This window comes from Carettochelys insculpta, chromosome 30, assembly GCF_033958435.1.
Source record: "Carettochelys insculpta isolate YL-2023 chromosome 30, ASM3395843v1, whole genome shotgun sequence".
In the NCBI taxonomy this organism is placed as follows: domain Eukaryota; kingdom Metazoa; phylum Chordata; order Testudines; family Carettochelyidae; genus Carettochelys; species Carettochelys insculpta.
The window spans coordinates 1,817,294-1,838,829 of NC_134166.1; the positions used below are offsets into that span (position 1 = coordinate 1,817,294).

At 59.3% G+C, this 21,536-nt stretch overlaps 2 protein-coding genes and 1 non-coding gene across 4 annotated transcripts in view; 1 reads left to right on the forward strand and 2 right to left on the reverse strand.

Annotated features, from left to right (window-relative positions):
• NPR1 (natriuretic peptide receptor 1) overlaps positions 1 to 8,589 on the reverse strand; it is a 32,158-nt gene extending 23,569 nt beyond the window's left edge. Inside the window, exon 1 of one of the 2 annotated variants that reach the window (XM_074981080.1) lies at positions 7,826 to 8,589. In XM_074981080.1, coding sequence (XP_074837181.1) covers positions 7,826 to 8,519 — 694 coding nt within the window. In that variant the 5' untranslated portion in view covers positions 8,520 to 8,589. The remainder of the gene's footprint in view (positions 1 to 7,825) is intronic. The other variant, XM_074981081.1, reaches the window with a different exon arrangement.
• Positions 8,590 to 10,917: 2,328 nt separating this feature from the next.
• Positions 10,918 to 10,989, reverse strand: TRNAM-CAU (transfer RNA methionine (anticodon CAU)). Its single transcript has one exon. It is a non-coding gene; the product is annotated as a tRNA-Met (tRNA).
• A 301-nt stretch (positions 10,990 to 11,290) lies between these two features.
• On the forward strand, positions 11,291 to 21,288 carry ILF2 (interleukin enhancer binding factor 2). The gene is made up of 15 exons (XM_074981095.1): positions 11,291 to 11,389; positions 11,546 to 11,605; positions 12,460 to 12,502; positions 15,316 to 15,420; positions 15,801 to 15,878; positions 16,468 to 16,570; positions 16,654 to 16,719; positions 17,007 to 17,123; positions 17,363 to 17,441; positions 17,850 to 17,937; positions 18,452 to 18,513; positions 18,910 to 19,024; positions 19,669 to 19,759; positions 20,316 to 20,485; positions 21,134 to 21,288. Exons 1-14 carry the CDS (start codon positions 11,385 to 11,387, stop codon positions 20,474 to 20,476), a joined length of 1,173 nt encoding a protein of 390 aa, XP_074837196.1. The 5' UTR covers positions 11,291 to 11,384; the 3' UTR covers positions 20,477 to 20,485; positions 21,134 to 21,288.
• Positions 21,289 to 21,536: the final 248 nt, after the last annotated feature.

Below are 21,536 nucleotides of genomic sequence, written 5' to 3' on the forward strand. Positions count from 1 at the left end.
CCCTATTTCGATGTGTGCTACTTTGACGTGTAGACGTTCCCTCGCTGCGCCTATTTCGATGTTGGGCTGAGCAACGTCGAAGTTGAACATCGACGTTGCTGGCCCTGGAGGACATGTAGACGTTATTCATCGAAATAGACTATTTCGATGTCGCAACATCGAAATAAGCTATTTCGATGTTGACTGCACGTGTAGACGTAGCCAGGGTCTCCAGCTCTGGTGCTGCCAGAGCCAGGGCAGCAGAGGAGAGAACCCCCAAGCACCCGAGGTCCTGCCCTGACCCCAACGCTCCCTGCTGCCCCAGACCTGGGCAGGCAGGGTGGGTTACTGGCCTCAGCTGCAGCCCGGCCCGGCCGCCCCTCGGGCAGGCAGGCGCAGCTGAGAGCAGGGGTCACCCCACCGAGCTTGGCTGGGCGTGTGATCAACACAGCTTATGCACAGCCAGCCATGCACACTTGTGCACATACACGATGCACCCACTTGTGCATGTGCACGAGAGACCCTACCCGCCCCACCCCTGCCACTAGCACTCCTTGGCTGTGCCCCGCAGCGCCCCCTGCTGAGAGTGGCCAGGTGGCCCCCAGTGCGGGTCCGGGCTCCTGCCAGGCACGGCTGGGAAGCCAAACCCCCAGGGCTCTGCCTGCACTTTTCTCCATATTCCTCCCACGCTCAGCTGGAAAGGCAGCTGCCCCCCAGCCCCCACCGCCTGCCTGGCCAGAGCCGCTCCACCCGGAGGTTGTGAAACCTGCAGGAGCTGAGCGAGCTGCATCCCAGCCTGCCTCCCCAGGGCCGGGCCAGGCCCCTGTATGCAGCCAGCACGGGGCCGGGGAGGGGTGCGCTTGGCCTGGCTGCTCAGGCTCCTGGAGCTCCGCCATTACCAGGGCTGGGGGTGAAGGTGGGGGGGGCTACTCCCCTCTCAGGGCATAAGTGTCCACACAGTGATTGGGGCGGGGGAGCCAGGACTCCTTGGTTCCCCCCCAGCTCTGGGAGGGGAAGGGGTCCAGCGATGGGACAGGGCAGAGCGCTTTCCCTACACATGGCCCAGCCTCCACCCACTGCGGCCAGGCACATCCAGGGCTGCAGGGGAGCAAGAGCCAGCATGCGGCACAAGCTCCAGGTCCCTGCCCTGGAAGGCGTGGGGTTGGAGGGATGGAGGATAAAGCATTAGCTGCGAGCAGCAGCGCCCTGCCTTGCCCTGCCCTCCCGGCTGGCACGGAGCCGTGCCCCTTGCCCGGGCTGCGGATGAGGGGCACTCTGCTCCTCAGCCCATCCGTGGGTCGGGGAGGTGGAGCCCCAGGCAAAGCCGCTGCACTGGAGCTTTGAGCAGAGACAGCCCGTCCTGCGCTCACCCGGCGCGCCAGCCGCACCTGCCGAGCCACAGACCTACGGAGCCGCAGCTCGTGCCTGTGCCCGGCCCCACCTGTGCCCTGACCAGCCGAGGGGGAGGTGAGGGCAGGGCACCACGTTAGCTGCTCAGCCCGGACTCCCCCACGGGCGCCAGCGGCCAGGCTGGCCCAGCTGGGCCAGGCAGCGCTGTGGTGGGCAGCAGGTGGGGGCCCGACTCCCAGAGCCCCATGCGTCAGGCAGCCTGGCAGCGGTGCCCACAGACAGCGCAGCATGGCCCGGGCAGGCCAGAGCGATGCCCACGCAGCCAGCCCAGGGCTGCCCCAGAGGCAACAAGCACCCAGTGGTGACGACGGCCGGGCAGGCGCCATGGCCACAATTGCCGCCCGGCACCCAGGGGCTGGGCAGAGCCCAGCCAGAGCCCCCCTCCTGGGCCCCAGCTGGACGGGACATCCTGTTATTTTCCGTCTGCGCAGCCTGGCGTGTCAGCCAAGCGGCCGGGGTCAGGGGGCACGTTCTGTCAGGGGCCGGCCAGGCCAAGTCAGCACCAGCCCCTCTGCAGCCAGGGCGCCGGCCGTGGCTTCCTGCCGCACTGACTCAGCACCTCCTCCCCGGCCGGCCACTGCAGCCACTTACGCAGGGCTCCCAGGGCCGGCCCAGGCTCCCCAGCATGGCAGGGCAAGGGGCCGGCTGGGGCAGGGCGGGGAGAGGGGCCGGCTGGGGCAGGGCCGGGCAGGGAGAGGGACCAGCTGGGGCAGGGCCGGGCAGGGAGAGGGGCCGGCTGGGGCAGGGCAGGGAAAGCGGCTGGCTAGGGCAGGGAAGGGAAGGGAGAGGGGCCAGCTGGGGCAGGGCCCTGTCAGCTTGGGGAGTGGCTGTCTCCAGACATGCGGCAGAGATGACAGGCCCTGAGCCCGGCTCTCCGGGGGGCCGCAGGGGTGGGCTCGGGGCATGCTGGCAGGGCAGTTTGCGGAAGGGGCGAGCGCCCCTTTCGGGGAGAACAGAGCTGGGCCGGCTGTCCCGGAGCTCCTGCCCCAGCGCCCCACGGCCCCTGCCAAGGTGCAGAGCCAAGCTCTGGGGGCCAGCCCTGCCCATGCCAGCAGCAGTGACTGGCTCTGGGAATGTCTCTGGGGGGAGCGCGCCAGGGCCCAGAAATAGCCACCACCGCCGAGACAAAACAAACCCAGCAGACGCAGACCCAACGCTGTGAAACTCAGAGACAAGCCCGTCTGCCTTGGAACCCCCACGCCCGGCCCGGCCCGGCCCCACGGGACCCTGGGAGCCAGCCCGACTGCCCCCAGGACCCCCACATCAGGCCTGGGCGCATGGGGCCCTGGGAACCTGCCCACCCCCAGGACCCCCATGCCATCCCCAGCCCTTTGGGACCCTGGGAGCCCGTCAGCACCCGGGACCCCCACACCAGGCCCGGTCCTGCCGAGCGCCCTGTGACTGCACCTCTGCTTGGCCCCTGCCCGTAAGGGCAGCTCTGGCCCCAGGCCTCGGGTGGGACACAGAGGGAGTTCAGGCCAATGGAGCTGCGTCATTTACCCTAGCGGGGGATCTGGCCTGAAGACCCGGGAGCTCCACTGCAGCTCATCACACACAACAGACCTGACCCTGTGAACCCCGCAGCAAAGGCAGGAAGCAGGCTCTGGATCTACACCAGGCACCTGCAGCCTGGACCTGGCTGTATCTCCCTCCCTTGGCCGCTAATCAGGGCCAGAGCCCCCTGGGAGTTTGCCCAAAGCCGCGCCTGTCAGAGCCACCTACAGCCACCCCACCAGGTGCTCTGCCTCCACGCCAGCACTGCCTCAGGGAACAACCTTACCACAGGCTGTCCCGGCGTGGGGGGTCCCCAGGGCCTGCCCCCACCCGCAGGCGGAGGTGACTCTGGCTCAGCCGGGAGGGCAGCCGGGTTATGGGGCAACAGGGACACGGCGCAGAACAGACTTGTCAGCACAGGAACCAGAAGCCTCAGCGCCAACTGTCCTGGGGAGAGGGGCCCAGAGGGGTCCCTGAGCCGGGCCCTGGCCCCCTTCCTCCCTCTCCAGCCAGACCAGACTGCCCCACCCCCCAGCCCAGTTCCAGTTCAAACCAGCCCGGCCCCTCCCGCCTCGGTCCTGTTTGTGGGGGGGAGGGAAAAGGTGTCAACCCATTGCCTGGGTTACGGACACCAAGGAGGGCCATTGAGTACCTGTCATCACACCCAAACTCCCTTCACACCTCGCAGGGCTGCTGTGCCTAGGGAAACTGAGGCACCCCTCTCGTGTTACTGCAGGGCAGCGGGAACCACATGCAGCCGACCCAGGGGATTGAAATCCTCACACACCGCACTTCATCACGCAGGCATCCGGGGGCAGTCACAGGGTCCCCCAGGAAACCCCGACTGGCACAAGTCCCAGCCGCGGCCTCTTCCCACTTCCCAGCCAGCTCGGCCTGCCCCAGGTTGTCCCACAGCAGCCCCTGCCCTCCTGCCAGGGCTCCTCCCTACAGACCCTGCTCCCCACAGGCTCCACCCCAGAGGCCTGAGATAGCCACCTGCCCTACCAAGCACTTTGCTCACTGTCTCCACCTGGGGAGGTGAGGTAAGAAGCTCACAAGCAGGTCTGGGCCCACCCCAGGACCACCTGGAGCCTCATGGCACCAGCAGGGATAAAACTCACATTCTCCAGCTGCACAAGCCCAGGCAGCTGAATTAAAGGGGAATCTCCACCAAGTGACTGTGGTGCTGGGCCCATGACACATGGGTGAGCTGTGGAAGGCATGCAGAAACCCCCACACATTAGGAAACAAACCAGAGAGAGGCGGAGGGGATCTGTGCTTCTGTATGAATGGCTCAATGCCCTTCGGGGAGCTCAGGCCAGGGTGAGAACCTGGGATTGCTACGCCTACCCCAGGCAGCAGGGCCCAGGGAAGTGCCCTTCCTCCGGGAGACAAGATAATGGCCCCGGATCCCTGGCCAGCGACCAGCCTGCCTCCCTAGACTCCTCCACCACGAGATTCCTCTTCACTTCTTGCCTAGCATTGCTGTGGGGCTGGTAGGAGCCCCCCTGGCCCACTCCAGAAACAGATGCATTTTGAGAGCTGAGCAAGCTCTGGGGCAGGTGTCTCGAAGGACTCAGCCGCAGAAGGACACAGTGTGCCGGGGGCTGGGCTCTGCGGTACAGCCAGCCCCATGGCAGACGCTCAGTCAGGCAAGAGTTAGCACTGGGGGGCTGGCAGCATCCAAAGGGTTTCCAAGGCCTCCAATAATCACACCATCTCGCCCCAGCATGCTCCCCTCTAGGGGCAGCACCGGGTGTGGAGCCTGGTTCGTCCCTCCTCCTGGGAGCCGCAGCTCAGAGCCCACCGCCCTGCGGACTGCAGGCCCCCATCGACCCTGGCCAGGCAAGGGCACCAAGGCGGAGCAGGCTGGATGGGAACCCCACGCGGCTCTGTGCCCCGGCCCCTGCTGTCAAGCTGGGCAGCAGACCTGGCTCCCTGTGTGCCACTGGAGCAGGGCAGCTGGTTTGGACTGGCTGCCTCAGGGCTGGGCTGTGGTGGGAGGGAGCAGGAGAGGGGCAGTTTCAGGGCCAGCCCACAGAACAGAATAAGGGTGCCACAGAGCAGACCTCTGGGGCCACTGGCTGGATTCATGGTTTGCTGTGAAGCAGGCCTAGGCTGGCTGCTCCCCATGCATGGGGGCACCCTGCCCCCCGGACCAGCCGCAGGGCCACCTCCCTCCCAGCTATCGCAGTGTGGCTGTGGGAAGCCCATCGTGGTGCTGGGCCGCCCAGCTGTCAGAGGGGCTGGGGGGGCGTCACTCCACTCCAATCCACTCCCTGCTTACTGAGCGGGGTCCCTGCCCCCAGGCCTCCCGTTGGCCACCCAGAGCCAGTCGCCTGGCTGGGCCCTGTAGGAGGAGGATGGGCCTCACTGGAGCCAGGAAGCTGGGAGGTGGCAGAACAACTGGGGTGCTTGCCCCCAGGCATCTCTCTGCGAACCCAGCCCGCCCCGCCTCCCCTCTTGTCAGCAGCGAGGCCCCTCCCCGCCTGTGGGAATTCCCAGCAGCTCTGATCCCACGCCCCCGGCTCTCTTCTGGGAGCACTGAAATGCTTGGCCCCACATTGAGCCTCCTGCGCCAGGCGCTGCACGGACACAGCACAGAGACAGCCCAGGCCCGCAGAGCTCCCAGCCTCGGGCACCAGATCCTGCTCTGAACCACGTGGGCCCAAAGCCACGGCAGGCGCTGCCCGAGCTTGCTGTTGTGGGGCTCTCCCCCCCAGCCTGGCCCAAGGGTCAGCCCTGGTGGGCAGGCTCACGGCGCTGCCATTCAGAGACGGCCGGGTTGCCATAGCAGCTTTGGCTCTGATTGCCATGTTGCTTGCTGTTCCCCTGGTCGGGGCAGGAGCCACATGCTGCAGGGCAAGCTGTGGGGTCAGGGACTTTGTCCAGCAGGAGCAAGGAGCAGACGGGGGGAGCGTTTGCAATGCCCGGTGCCCACAAATCCAGCAAGGGTAAAATAAATACTAGAAGCGGGATGCTCCGCCAGCCTGGACCCACCCCAGCACACACAGTAATCTGCTCAGGTACAGACACACACGGGCATGCAAACACACAGGCGTGCAACACAAACACATGCCATCAAACGTGCACACGCAAACACACCCACATGTAAACACTTGTACACACAAACACACAGGTATGGATACACAAACACACACCTGCAAACGTGTCTGCAAACACACAAACCTCTGAATGCACACGCACACACAGGCGCAGAAATGCGTACATAAAACACACATCCAAATGTGTGCACACAAGCACACATATTTGCAAACACATGTGGAAACTCATGTGCACTCGTGTGCAAAGCTGCACTCTGGCACACATGAGTCAGTGTAACACTGATGCTGCCTAATCACCTAGTTCTCCACTACAACAACCAAACTTCTCTCCCACAAAGCCCCACAAATACTAGTTTTCCCACAACTAAATGGGCGCGCAGGCGCTCACCTCCCCCAGCCACAGTGCCTAGCGCTACCAGCAGAACGCAAGGTTTGAGGACTAGCCGGTAGCACCCTGTTTATCCGCACTGGCATTACCGGAACTGCACAGGGTCTGGCAGCCGGGGCAATGGAGTCCACAGCGGGGGCTGGCGACTAGCTGTGGCCCAAGCCTGGCTGCCTGGGGGCACGCTGGGTAACTGGGTGCAGATCACGGCCCTGGGTTTTATATTTCACGATATGTAAATTCTGCAGATTCCTTGTCTCGGGGTTGGTTCCGCATCTTTCTGTGGCAAGTGGCCTTCAGGGAGTTCTGCAAATCCCTCTGCCTCTGCACACAGAGAGGGACGCGTGCCCGGGACATGCGCTGCTTAATCCCTGTGGGCGGCTCCCAGCCAGCTGGAAAACTCCGGGGGCCCAAGCCCGGCTGGACACAGGGAGAGGTGGCAGGGGACTTAACTGCCCCTCTGGGGGGTCATCTCTCCAACGTGCAGGTCTGAGCCAAGGCCCCAGCCCCCTTCTGTGGGGCCAGGGCCTGATGCAAAGCCCATGGAAGTCCATGGCAAGTCTCCTCTTACGGCAGGGTTTGGATCAGGCTCTTGGAGCTGAAGCCATGTGCACAGAGACAGCAGGGCTGGGGGGATTCTTATGGCCTGCAGGCGCTGGCTGCGCTGGGGAAAGCTGGGGTCCCGATGGTACGGCTCCCACCCGCCTTCCAGGGTCCAGGGTGGGGTAAAACACAACTGCCACCACCATGTGGTTCACCCAAGGCGCTGTGCGCTGGGCCCCAGGCTAGCGAGTTGTCACGTGCCCTTACATCTCCCAGGGAGAATCCCTGCCTGTGGGACAGAGCACACCAGGGCGGCTGGGACCAGATTCAAACCCGCAAGCAGAACTCCCCACCCGGGGCTGGGGGACAGCCCTTGGCCTTGGTGGGGCCCAGACACCCCCTGTCCAAGCCGCCCTCTCTGGTGGCTCGCCCTGTGGGGCTGTACCAGGTGGAGGAACCGCTGAATGGGGTGACCACTCCCTGCGAGCCCCAGCCTTTTCCAGCTCTGCACCTCCCCCAGCACTGCTTAGATCCCCAGCCCAGCGCAGGGAGCCAGGCAGGCAGACGGGGCGGCCACACAGCACAAAGTGAACACAAAGCAATGGGGAGAGCACTCCCCTCCCCTTCCCTCTCCCCTCCCGCTGGCCAAATGGGAGTGATGGACTGGAGTGGTTCCACTGGGGGCTGGGAGGAGGGGGCCCATGTGGCAGAGGGTGTGTGCTCAGGAGGTGAGGGGGTCCTTCGCCCTGGGTGGGTGAAGGGGGTGTCATGGTAGGATGGCACTGGGGGGACTGAGTGCAGAGCAAGGGCGGGAACTTGCCCCGTGGAAGGAGGAGTGGGATGGGGCAGGTGGCAATGGGGAGATGGACTGAAGTCGCACAGGGACGGGGTCGTGGCACCGTGGGGCACGTAGGGGGCTGGGCTAAGAGTGGGGGGGGGCGTGACTCACTTCTGCCCTTGTTCTTGATCTCCTGGATGAGGAAGGTGGCGTTGGGCCGGTCGCGGTCCTTGAAGGAGATGTCCAGCACGGTGAGGTTGTAGACTGCCGGCAGCTGCACGTACAGCCCCTCCATGGCGAAGTAGCAGGGCCGGTCATCCATCTTCTCGTCCCAGTACACCAGCAGGGCGCGCTGGGTCCAGTTGAAGTGGTGCTGCAGCCCCACGGCGTACTCGCCCAGCTTGCGGTGGCTGGGCCCGACCCGTGTGGTCAGCGCGTACTCGTCCTCCTTGTTGTCGAAGCCGTGGGCCTCCGCCCCGGCTGTCACCAGTGGCAGCCGCCAGTGGCTGGTGAAACGGGCCACGGGCGCCGAGGTGTAGACGCAGCCGGGCCCGATGAAGGCGTCGGGGTCGTCCGCCAGCTTGAGGTCCACGGCGGCCACGGGGGCGGCCCAGTCGGAGCAGAGGCCGTGCTTGTCCTCGCTGCTCCCGAAGACCCAGCGCAGCGTGTGGCCCGGCAGGAGGTCTGGCTGGCGGTTGACGCGCTCGATGGCCAGGCGGATGGCAGGGCCCACGCGGGGCCAGGCCCACGGGTAGCTCATGTTGTGCCGCGGCAGCAGCACGGCCAACGTCAGGTTGGCTCCTTGGCCCCGCGACCCCCCGGCTAGGCTCAGGACCCCGCACAGCACCACCAGCGCCCACCGCATGGTGTCACGGCTGCATTGCTGCCCCCGCGCCCACCCAGCCCCCAAGACCCAGCCCCCGGCCGCCCTGCACCAGCTCCCCAGTGCCCCCCACTGCGCCCTCCAGCCCCCACTGCCCCACACGGGCCCCCCACTGCGCCCTCCAGCCCCCGGGCTGTCCTGCTCCTGCCCCACAGCTGCCCCGAGCCAGCCGCCCCCGGAGCAAGCCCAGAGGGGCCGCAGGGCTGGGCGCTCCAGTCCCTCCCGGCGCAGCGGAGCCGAGCGCAGAGCCGCGGGCAGCGAGTGACCAGCGCCGGGCGGGCGGCAGCGGCTTTTCCTTCCCCTCCGGCGGGGCGCGAGGGCTGCGCTGTTCACAGCCGGCCTTAACCCCTCCCTGCCCGGCCGCGCCGCTCCGGCCCAGCACCTGCCGGCACCCACCGGGCTGGGCGGGGGTCGCGGCGCCCCAGGGCCCGGAGGAACCGCCGGACGCGTCCCCGAGGGAGCGAAAGTCGGGGGGCAGGGAGGGGGTGCAATGGGGTGAGATGGAAGGGGCGGAGGGCGGGCCCGGGGACGGGAAGATTCCCAGCTGCACGGCGGAGTGTGGCGCCATCCGGCCACTGCTCAGCACCCCCAGTTGGGGGGCAGTGGGACCGGACCAGGGGAGCGATGGGGCAGGGTCCAGAGTAAGGGCTGGGGGGGCAGCAGGGCAGGACCGGGGGGCGGGGGGACAGGGTCCAGAGTAGCGGCTGGGGGGCAGAGGGGCAGGACCGGGGGGCGGGGGGACAGTGGGGCAGAGAAGGGGCTTGGGGCAGTGGGGCAGGACCGGGGGGCGGGGGGACAGGGTCCAGAGTAGGGGCTGGGGGGCAGAGGGGCAGGACCGGGGGGCGGGGGGGCACTGGGGCAGGGGGCAGGACCGGGGGGCACTGGGGCAGAGATGCAGGGGCAGGGCCGGGGTGTGTGTGAACGTCCAGCCTCTACCACAGAGGCTGAAGCAGGAGACAAATCTGCGGGGGAGGGACCAGGGCCTGATCCTGCCGGGTCCCATGTGCTGCTCAGCTCCGTTGGACTCCGCTCCCGCCCCAGCTCGCCTTCGCCCCCCGGGGGCAGCGCACGGAACTGCAGCCCTCCCACACCGGGCTGTCCCAGCACCCCCCAGTCCCCGCCTACAGCAGCCGCAGCTCCCGCGCTCGCCTGGCGCCCCGAAATCCCCAGCCCCGGGAGTCAGGAGCCCCGCGGGGATCCCGCAAAGCGAGAAGAACCGGCGGGCACAGGGACCCCAAAGCCCCAGAGCTGAGTGCCGCCCGGGCGCCCCCCCCGGCACCTCTGCGGGGATCATGCTCAGCCCGTGTGTGTGTGTGTGTGTCACAGACGTATGTGTGTCACAGAGGTGTGTACGTGTGTGTGACAGGCGTGTGTGTGTGTGTGACACAAGCGCGCGCGTGAGTGACACACACGTGTATCTACCACACAAGGCCCTTGCCGGCCGCCCTTTGCCCGTCCCCGGCGCTGCGGCTCCCCCGCTCCCCCCGGCTCCGGCGCACCCAGCGCTGCCCGCCCGGCCCGCGCGTTCCCCGCCCAGGGAGGGAGGTGCCCGGGAGGCCGCCCCAGTGCGGGCGCCGAGCACAGGGCTTGGCCGGGCTGCGCGGTGGGGGCCCAGCGCCCCCCAGAGGCCGCCGGGCCCGGCCACACGCCGCTCCCCGGGACCTTGGGCGCTGCACGAGGCCCAGCGCCCCGCCCCCCCCGGGCCCCGGGCCCAGGATCGGGGCGTGCGCTCAGCGCTGCGGGGGGAGGACATGTCCGGGCTGGACACCCCCTCCCGCGGCACCGGGCGTTTGCCCATGTGCCCAGCCCGAGCTCAGGTGACCTCCACTTACTCATTAGCCCAGGCACCTTGGTGGGGCCCAGGGGTCACTTCAGCGCCTGTTTGGCAGCTCCAGTGGGCTCTAGCTTGCAATTAAATCACCCGGGGGTACCATGGGAACCACCATGTCACACCCAGAAGCTGTCACACTGTGACACAGACATAGTGATGTCACACCCAACAATGATGGCACACCCTGATGCCGTGGCATGGTGACACTGGCACAGTGTTGTTGCACACCAACGACATCACACCCAAAAACTGTTGCACTGTGACATTGTCACCGTGATGTCACACCCCACAATGACTTCACATCCGGATGATGTAGGAAGGTGACACTGGTGCAGTGATGTCACACCTGAGCAGCCAGACAAGGGCATGGCATCTGAACACCACTGCACAGAAAAATTGGTGCAGTGATGTCACACCCAGATGCTCCTGAGGTGATGACGCCAAGTCTCAGTGACGTCACACGCTGACGCCCCAAGGCGGTGATGCCCCAAGCGAACGTCTGGGGAGCAAAATTGTCCCCTGGGTGTGGCGGTGCTGAAAAATACGTACTAGCAGAGGATGGTTTCGATCCATCGACCTCTGGGTTATGGGCCCAGCACGCTTCCGCTGCGCCACTCTGCTACTGCAAACAGGGCTTTCGCCGCCTTCTATATAGAGCGGTGAGCGCTGGCGAGTGTTCAACACGCATGTGCACACGCCCTTCTCCCGCACGCCACCTAGCGGCCAGTACTGGGCGCTACAGAGCGCGGCCTCTTCAGTCCAGCCCTCCTGCTCTCCAACGACCCCGTCTGGCTCCCGCCCCGGCCGGCCTGTGATTGGCCGAGAGTCAGCCACTCCGTTGCGTCATGACTGATCGGTGAGAAGACCAAAGGCAAAGCAGGAATGCTGGAGGGACCGGTCGCGCGGGATGCGGCGGGCAGCCAATAGCGGGGCGGCTTGTTGGAGAGTGGGTAGCGCGGCCGGTGGCTTCTCCTCTCCACAGCGGCGGGTTCCATTGTTCGGCTTCGGCGGGAGCCATGAGGTGAGGCGCGGGCTGGCCCGGCTCGGGGGATGCCCCGTGGCGGGCGGGGGGCGGCGGCTGCCCGGGGGGGTCGCCCCTGGGGTGGGGGGCGCCTCTGCGGGCCTTTCCCTCCCCTCCCCGCCTCCACTGATCCGCGGAATTCCCTCCTTCCCGCAGGGGCGATCGAGGCCGTGGCCGCGGCGGGCGCTTTGGGTCCAGGGGCGGCCCTGGCAGCGGGTAAGTGCCGCTCTCGGGGCGGGCGGTGGTGCCCTGGGCGGAATACACGCGACGTGCGCTACTGGGCGGGACACGAGGCTGCCTGCGGGCGCCGTGCGCGTCTCCTCAGCCGCTGCACGCGGGCCCGGCCTACAGGGAGCGTCTCAGCCGCAGCCCTGTTCGCCTGTGGCTTCACGCGCAGGGAGCCGTCCCCTGCGCCTTCGAAACCAAGTCCTCAGCTTGCGTGGGTAGCACGTGAGCCCCCTCCGCACGGGAGGTGCGGTGTGCTTGGGCCCTGCTGTGCCTCTCCCGCAGGGAGACTTCAGCAGCTCGGAAATGCAGCTGCTGCTGGAGTGGGTCTGGCAACCAGCTTGTTGCAGAGCGGTAGGTAGGAGGCAGAGGGGAAAGGGCACTTCATCCACATAGCGTGAAGCAAAACCCCAGGATCTTAGCTTCAGGAAGATTCATTGTGCGTGGGGAGATCTGACCATTTACAGCATAATCAAGAGCTATTATTGAGAACCCTGCTAAGCTGTCAAACCCTTCTCTTGCAAGGTGCTCTAGTTACTGCTGCACAGCTCCTGGCCCTGTTTTCTGCTGCAGGAGAGTCCAAGCCAGCATGTGAAATTCTGTTTATAATCTTCCTGACATCTAGGTAAAAAAAACTTAAGCTTCTCCCATAGAGTGAGAAGTCCTTACAGAGGAGGCTGAGATAGAGGGTTATAAAAGAAAAGCAAACCCTTCACCAGCCACAGTGCAGGACTTATTGGACCAGTAGGTCAACCTGGTGTAGGGTGTCTGCTCCATCACTAAACAGCAGTGAGTGGTTAAAGTCATCAGAAGAGCTCATCTGTGTCACTTTTTTTTCCTCCCAGGTTCAGGCCCTTTGTGCCACACATCCCCTTTGACTTCTATGTGGTGAGTAACCTGCTTTAGTTTAGCTAGTCTGTGGTATTAGGTGTACAAACCAGGTCCAGGAACCACTGTGTTGTGATTACATTCTTGGTTGAAAAATAAACTTGCTTTCAGGTGTCTTCACAGCACAGTTAGCACACTTGAGTTAGAAAGTAGAGTAGCTCAAGTGCAGTTCAGTTCCAGCAAGACAGAGCAGCAACAGTGCAAAATATTATAAAACTTCTATTGAGTTGTTTTACAGCTTAACTATACCATCCCTTCACATTTAAACCAGCTACAGGGGAGCACAAAGCACCACTTCATTTGAGCTAGTCCAAGGGTGGCCAACACATGGCCCATGGGCCAGAATGCAGCCTGGGGAGCCTTTTCAGTCTGGCCTGTGGAGCCAGCAGCGGCACCCTTTTGAAAGCTGACTAGGGAGCTCTGAGCTGCATGTGGCTCTTTAAGGAACCATTTGTGGTTCTTGCTGCTGCTGCTCATTCTTCTGGCTCCCTGCCCTGCTGTGCTAAGAGTAGAACTCAACTGGTTTAACAGCTGACAGGAAGGATTTGGTTGTTAAAGGGACTCAATTGAGTCCATTATTTCAGCACAGCAGGGGAGGGAGTTGCCCCTGCTGTGCAGTACATGAGAGAAGGGAGTAGGAGGGCTGGGAAAGAAACATCAGCGGCCCACCAGTAGCATACAGCGTGCATGAGGCCAGTTAGTTCTCAGTTTGGGGCTGTGAGGGGTTTAAGACTGGGGCTGGTTTGGAGTTAGTGTTCAGTCCCCAAAATGTGACATTGCCATATGGCCCCCAATGAAAAAGGTTGGCCACCCCTGAGTTAGACTCCTCTTGTGAGCAGGAATCAAACTGGGGGTAACTTGAGCAAACTGCTCTGAAGACTGTGACAAGTCCCTTGTCAGTTCTACTCTGGGTCCTGCACTTTCTGGTGGCCCTCTCATTGCCTTGGAATTGTTCCAAATACTAGGGACTCCGCTTATTGAGCCATACTCATCATTGGCAAGTCCCAAGTTGGGGTGTGTGTGAGCCCCGTTCAGCAGGCTTAGTTGTTCTGACCTGGAATATCAGGTCTCCAGGGGAAGGGTGGGGGGGGAGCCTAGGCCCACCCACTACTCTGGGATCCAGCCCAGGGACCCTAAAGAGAGGCAGCTGATGGGGTTCTTGCCTACCCCAAACTCAGCAGCCTTTTCCTGGGCCATGTCTACCACTTCCCCTCAGCACTTTTCCCCTGTACCTGGCAGCGGTAGCTGCTGCTTGTCTTCTCCATACCTCAGTTCTTCAGCATCTCTTCCTGGTGCAACTCATGGCCCCTTCTACCTCGAGGGGAAGCCTTTTATAGTGAGCCAGAAGGCTTACCCTGGCAGCAAGTACCTGATTGGTCCTTAAAGAGCCCCAGCTGTGAGCCTCCTTGGGAAATAAGAAGATGTTAACCTAATTCCCTGTGTACCTGCCTTCTATTAGGCTTTTGCAGCTTGTAGGTTGTGCTCTGCTGCAAGATATACCCATAAAGTGCCCAGTAGAACCATGCAGATTGTGGCATCTAATAGCTGAACTCGGGGGTGGGCAATAATTTTTGACAGGGAATACATTTGTAAGTGGTCAAGGGCTGTACTTTTCTATGATCTTAAGGGAGGAGGATGGATGCAGAAAGGAACTTGGGGTAAAAACAAGAAGTCCTGTGGCACTTTATAGACTGCCCACAAAAGTTTACGCTCCAAAAAAATGTCAAAGACCCACTTCATCAGATGCATGCCAACAACTTCTCATTTTTCTGGATACAGACTAACACAGCTCCCCCTCTGAGCTTGGAGTATGGGGTTGGGGTGCAGAGAGTGTGACCTGGGGCAGGGAATTAGAGTACAGGAAAGGGTTTGGGTGCAGGAGTGGATTCTGACTCAGGGTGCAGGGACTGGATGATGTTGTGAGCAGTGTTGGGGGTACAGGAGTAATGAACAAGGAGTAATAGTCTGAAGTTGAAGAGGGAGAGGTGTAGGTTAGATATTAGGAAAAACTGCTTTACCTGGAGAGGTGATAGATTCTCCATCCCTCAAGGTTTTTAAGTCCTGGCTTGACAAGGTCCTGGCTGGGATGATTTTGTTGGGGTTTATCCTGCTTGAAGCAGGGGCCTGGACTAGATGACCTTCTGAGGTCCCTTCCAGCGCTAGGGTTCTATGATTCTATGATAGAGGATTTGGGTTGTGACCTGGGACAGGGGTTTGGGGTGTGGAAGAAGTTGGGATCCCAGGTGCAGGCTCTGACCTGGAGGCACTTACCCTACACTGCTCCTGTCCAACAGGATCCTTGGGCAGGCTCCCTGCCTGCTGCATCCCCACAGGCTGCTTCTGCTGGGACCAGCATATCTTTGTCTGGTAACTGCCCCCTTAAGGGGAAAGGAGTCTGTGTGCACTGCTCCCAGCAACAACCCCCACAACTCCCATTGGCGCTTAAGGAGGGCACCTTCTGAATTTTTTTAATCTCACCTCTCAGCTGTGATTTCATAGAGCTGTTTGGGAACGGAAATCTGTGTAGAGTATGTGCTCTGTGGTATAACTGACCTGTTCAGGTGATTCTTGGTCATTTGAGCCCCGATGAAGATGTGTAGACAGGACTGAAGTTTTGCGTGCTCTCTTCAAAACCCCCTAAAATGAAATGCCCACCTTGATTGTTGCAGTGGAGCAGGCCATGGGCAGAAGGAAATGCTCTGAAGTGACTAATGGATATAAACAGTGGAGTTAAAAACTGGTAAATGAGCCACGCAGGCACCACCCCAGTGAGACATAGTTTTCAATCTAATATCTATCTAATTCTGTTTCAGTGTGAAATGGCCTTCCCTCGTGTGAAACCTGCCCCAGACGAGACAGCATTCAGTGAAGCCTTACTGAAGAGAAACCAGGATCTGGCTCCCAATTCTGCTGAACAGGTTAAGAAAGCATGCATGCTGGGCGCTCACCACTGGAAACCTGTTAACAGTTCAGGGTGTCACCAGGTTGCTTTTAGTAGAGCGCTGATTTGATTAGTGTTGTACAAGTACAAAAAATGTTCTTCATGTAAAGGAAGGACTAGTTTCCTAGTCTTCTTCCTCTAGCCACATCACAGGAGATGTAGCATGCAGTGGGATGATGGTGACGGAAATCACGGTGTTATTTAGACAACAGTTTCTAAACATGCTTGAATTAACCTGTCTAGTGCATCTCTTGTACTGGGGTTGTATCCTTCCAACGCTTGTGTATTTGCCTGGTGTCTCGTGGTTCTAGTCTGTCTGTCTGCTGCTACAACCACTTTCGCTGATCTATTTTTCAGGCATCCATTCTCTCTCTGGTGACTAAAATAAACAACGTGATAGACAACTTGATTGTAGCCCCAGGAACTTTCGAAGTGGTGAGTCAGACTCTATTCAGAGAATATATCCAGCAAGATGTGCCAGTCTGGCAAGGATTTGGTTCAAGTCAAGGAGACTATCTTCTTATTTGAGATATTCTTTATTCTGATGTTTTATTGAGGCAGAAGAATATTAGAGACACAACTGGTACAGTAAATGCTTTCTCATCTGGCAGCTCCTGGACTGGCAGGTTGCTGGATATTCAGATATTCTGGGTAATAGAGAGGTGTACCTAGCAATGCATAACACTAAAGAAGCAAAATTAGATGTTAAGAAAAATGTATGCTGAGTACTTTACCAACAACAGTAGTAGTATTGTACACTAAACTTATACTGTATTTGCTGTACTTATTTGCATTTACTTTCACTATACTAAGGAAAAAGGTAACTAAAACTTACTTATGGTTAAAATACTGGTTATTTGAGAGTTCCAGATGACAGAATGCCAGAGATGAGAGTTCACCATATAAAACAGGCTTTGTTTGCTCCAAATAAAGGCTCCATCTCCCCTCTGGAGGGTTGGGCGCGTAAGGGCACCACACAAATAGAATTGTTGGCATTAATTTTTGGCTTGTTCCCATAAACCAGCAAATCGAAGAAGTCCGCCAGGTGGGGTCCTACAAGAAGGGCACCATGACAACGGGACACAATGTGGCTGATCTGGTAGTGATCCTGAAAATCTTGCCCACGTGTAAGCATTGTTTTTTCCATCTGCTGCTGACTGGGGAAGGCACAGGGGCTAGAAGGAGTGTAACCATGTATTTCTCTTGTTAGTGGAAGCTGTTGCTGCCTTGGGAAACAAAGTGGTGGAAAGCTTGAGAGCACAGGATCCTACTGAAGGTCAGTAACTTAGCCTGCAGCGTGACACGAAGGGGATGCAGATGAGCAGAATAAGCAATGACACAAATGTTGCTGAGGAATAAAGACGCTTTCTCTGTAGACTGCCTGTGGCTTGAGCTCTTCCAAGTACAAATCTGTTCAAAGCTGAGCTAGTGAATGGAAGTACAGAGTAGTCAAGGCAGAGACCAGTGTTGTTGCTTCTTTGTACCCATTGTGTCGTGGGCTCAGCTGGGTGGGGTCTGTGGTATTTCAAAACCCTGCTGAGTAACTGGCTTTCTCCCCCTCAGTATTGACCATGTTAACCAACGAAACTGGCTTTGAGATTAGCTCTGCTGATGCCACAGTGAAGATACTCATCACCACTGTGCCTCCTAACCTTCGCAAGTTGGATCCAGAGCTTCACTGTAAGAAAACCTCTGAGCTTTACTTGGCTGCTTGGTTAGTGGGTGGGGATGAGGAGTTTATTTGTCCACTGCAGAGCGGCCCTGTTTGTACAACAACCTGCTGGAGGGCTATGGGGGTTGTTTGCTAAATCTGTGTCCATGCCCCAGGGCATATTTACAGAAGCAAGGGAAGCAGCTTGACTTGCTGCTGGGCTGACTCTCCTCAAATACTCTGACTCTGCCTGCCTCTCCTCTTTCAGTGGATATCAAAGTTCTGCAGAGTGCACTAGCTGCAATCAGACATGCTCGCTGGTTTGAAGAAAACGCTTCTCAATCTACGTAAGTTTCTCTGCAGCTGGTGGTCCTCACTGCTCTAGACTTCTCTATATACAGTGGCAAGGTTATTTCCCAATCCATACTCCTTGAGGTAGTGATTGCAGAAGATCCTTGTCTAGCCAAAACCCTGGCAGCTTCGCTCCATGCAGGCTACCAGCTCTCTTCTCCCCTCCTTTCATGGCCAGTCTTTTCTGGCAGCATGCTGGTTAGCAGAGTAACTGATAAAGAAGAAACTTTGTGTTCTTCCAGATTTGATTCTGGACAGAGGTGCAGGGCCCTATCAAAGGCTGTGGTGTGAGAATGCTTGAGCCCTGTTGCCCAAAGCCACGTCATCCATAATACTCCGGGGCTGAGCCTCCGAACACCATGAAAACCTTCTGACCATTGTACTTTTAAAACATCCCCTTTCAGCGTGAAAGTCTTAATCCGATTGCTGAAGGACTTGAGAAGCCGATTTCCTGGCTTTGAGCCCCTCACTCCATGGATCCTTGACCTTCTGGTATGTGAGGATGGAGGTGGGGTTGGATCCAAAACACGAGCAGTGCAGTTTCCCTGTAGATGAATGGTGGGCAACCTGGGGCTCCACCAGCAGGCTGCCAACCCTCCCCACTTCACCCCAGGGCATAAGAGCCTTGCTCTTCCTACTCCCTCCGCCAGCACTTTAGAAGCATCTTGAATCTGCTGATTCACGCTGTGTCCCTGTTCCTTCCCTGAGATTTGAACAGCTGGCATGTATGTTGGAGGGTGGGTCTGCAAACTGCAGGAGGGACCCCAGTGGGTTGAGGACTGAGGAGGGCCGCTCATGTGGCCTGCTTGCTTTTCTTGGTTGCCTGTTGCTGCTGTAGACTCCCAACCTGACCTGAAGCACTACCATGGCTTCCCTGGCTAGTGTTTGCAGGGATCTGGTACGTGTGCAGCCATCTTCTCTGCAGCTCAGGCAGCAAGATTCTAGGAGCTTGAAAACTGGCCTTTGATAAACAAACCCGTGTGTCTAATGCCTCCCTCCCCTCCAGGGGCACTATGCTGTGATGAACAACCCTACGAGGCAGCCCTTGGCTCTCAACATTGCGTACAGGTACATGTGCTGCAGATAAAGTGAACGCCCACTTGGAAGTCTTGTGGCTGCTGGTGCTTTGGGCTCTGGCTGCCTTGTCCCTTTTTCAGAACCCCCTGAAACGCGCTGCTGCCCGTCGCTAAGGACAGTGGTGGCTGGTAGCATTGGCACAGTCTGGCCTAAGTCGGTCAGATGTGGTGACAGCAGACCCCAGGCCTAAGGAGAACACAGCGTGCTGGTGCTGTCACCCAGGCAGGCTGATGCCTTGTCAGGAGTGTGTTAGCTTAGCTGCTAGGCTGGGCGCTAAGCCTCTCCTGTGCTGCACTGGCTGCTCAGCAAAGATGCTCGTAGCAGGTGTGCTGGGGATTAGCGTCAAATGTGTAGAACTGTCTGTGTTAACACCTGTCTACCCCCCAGGCGCTGTCTTCAGATCCTGGCTGCTGGGCTGTTCCTCCCTGGATCTGTTGGGATCACTGATCCCTGTGAGAGTGGCAACTTCAGAGTCCACACAGTCATGACCCTCGAACAGCAGGTGAACTAACCTTTGGCCGTGGGAATAGTGTGGCCCCTAGGCACTCTGTAATGGGGCAGAACTCCACAGCTTCTTGACTGAATATTAAGTGGTGTATCTGTGAGCTTTCTGGCTCTCTCTCTTTCCTGGGGCTAGTTCAGCTGCCAGCGTGGAGCTCAGCCCTTCCTGCCAGGATGGTTAGATGAGGAGCTGACACAAATCCCTGTACCCAAGGGTCATGAGGCAACACATTGGGAGGCTGCCACTTCCAGCAGCCAGTTCCTAGGCAGGCACATGCCTTGTTGGCTAAGACCAGCCCAAGCTTTATGTGAATGAGGGGAGAGCAGCCTCCCCTGGTCCTGGGGAGACAAGCGCTGTGCATACATACAGCACTGCTGCTACTGCTCAGTCCCTCTATCGGCAGCAGTGAGGTCTGGCTCCTATGGCTGAAACAAGGCCCAGCAGCCCCTGTAGTGAGGAGTGTGATGCACAGCTGGAAAGCTGCTCTCTCTTTCCTGGAGTTTGTAACTTAGTCCATTCCAGGCCATCTGGTAGACTGAGCCAGACACTGAACTGCCGGGATTATGTATCTGCTACAGTGCCAGGCACAGAGCTAGTCAGGCTGGGGAGCCCTGCATGCGCATTCATTCTCTCCTCCGTCTTAGGACATGGTGTGTTACACGGCGCAGACGCTTGTCCGAATCCTCTCACATGGAGGTTACAGGAAGATCCTGGGCCAAGAGGGAGATGCAAGCTGTAAGTAGGGGCTTGGTGCTCTGTGACTGCTGCTTAACATGGCCAGACAGTGCCAGCACTCTGTTCCATACCTCAGGGAGGCTGTGGAAGATTAAAGACTTAAACCTCAAGAGAGGCTCCGCCAGAAAAGGCCCATTCTCTATGGCTTGGTTTGGTCAGACTCAGCACAGCAAGTGTGCAGACAACCCCACTCAAGGACATGAAAAGAACATGCCTGGTCCCTGCATGGGGGAGGCTGTTGCTAGATCTGGGGGGCAGCCTCTTGCCCTCTAAATGAATTGCTTCCTTGCTTGCCTTGAGACCTGACAACTTGCCCTGGAGGGAAGAAGTGGGAAAACTAAGGCAGTTCAGGAGTGAGTCCCAAGGGGTCTACTGTCAGCTACTTGGGACAGCCCCAGCAGGAGAAATGGCAGGAGGCCAGGGCTGCTTCAGCCTCTCCCACCACTGGCAATTATTCTCATTGCCACTGGGAGGAGTAACAGTGGGATTAGGGTGCAGGTGAGGATGTGAGCAGGGCACTGTGCTGCTTCAGCATGGCTTTGTCTGTGCTTTGCAGACCTAGCCTCAGAAATGTCCACTTGGGATGGGGTGATTGTCACCCCTTCAGAGAAGGCTTATGAGAAGCCTCCGGAGAAGAAGGAAGGGGAGGAGGAAGAGGAGAATCAAGAAGAAACTGCTGCAGGAGAGGAGGAAGAGAGCATGGAGACTCAGGAGTGACCTGCCCAGGTAACGACCACCAGCTGGTGTCAGCCTGATGCTGCCCATCACTGTTACCTGGAACTGAAGGCTCTCAGCCAGTGTGCCCTGTATGCTGCCCACCAGATTGCTAGAGCTCCCCCTCCCTGCAGGTTGGATTTTGTTCTTACTGGTGGTGCACAAAAACCATTCCACACACAGCTGGAAAAGATCAGAGGCAAAAGTGGTCTGTCTGGTTCAGCTGTCTGGGGCTGCACCATCCCCTCCCCCCTCTAAAGACAGCTGCCTGCGTCTAATGTCTGAGACCATAAAAAGGGGAAACTCCCAGTCCACGTTGGTACTGCTCGCACAGAACTGAGCCAGCTCAGGTACCTTATCTGCAGGGTGTGGACTTAACAGGCTCTGATGGGATGTCCCTAAGCTTAAACCTGCTGTGAGGCACTGCATGACTAGGGATTTGTGATCATCCTCTTCAACCAGGCTAGCTCCCTCCATAGACATCTGTCATAACGCAGGGGAGGGGACAGCCAGACGACATGCTCCTTCAGCTGCTGCTTGCTCACTAGTGAGATCTCACCATAAGTGGGACACGCTCTGCTTCCTCACAGCTAGTCCCCCTCAGGCTCTTAAACTTATGCTTTACCTCATTTTGATGTGCTGGTTGCTTGACTCTTGCAGTTTGACCCCGTGGCTGCCAGCAGGATGAAGCACATGAAGAATCTTGCCCGGGATTGAGCCCGTCCTCAATCATCTCTCCACTTCAACTAAGCAAATGGTCCTTTGTATTTTGTCTTGGTTTTTATAGGTTACATTAAAATGGTTCCCCCTTTTAAGTGTCTTTCCTGACTCGTGTAGGGGTAAACATCCGTCTGGGATCATGGCTCTGAGGCTGGGGTAAAGCCTGTCTGTGTGTGCGGCTGCAGCCCATCCATCCATCTATTCCAAAGCTGATTTTCCCACCTGCTGCCTTCAGGAGAGCTGCCTGCTCCTCTAGTGCTGAGCTCCATGCGTACAGCTGCAACTAGCAGGAAAAGATTGGCTCAGGACAGCCAAATCCCTTTTAAGTGTCCCACTGGTGCCC

Bases quoted from the DNA above. Each gene is read 5' to 3' on its own strand.
- ILF2 (XM_074981095.1), top strand. The intron at 16,720-17,006 runs GTCAGTAACTTA...TCTCCCCCTCAG, and splicing joins AGCACAGGATCCTACTGAAG to TATTGACCATGTTAACCAAC. The intron at 19,760-20,315 runs GTAAGTAGGGGC...TGTGCTTTGCAG, and splicing joins CCAAGAGGGAGATGCAAGCT to ACCTAGCCTCAGAAATGTCC.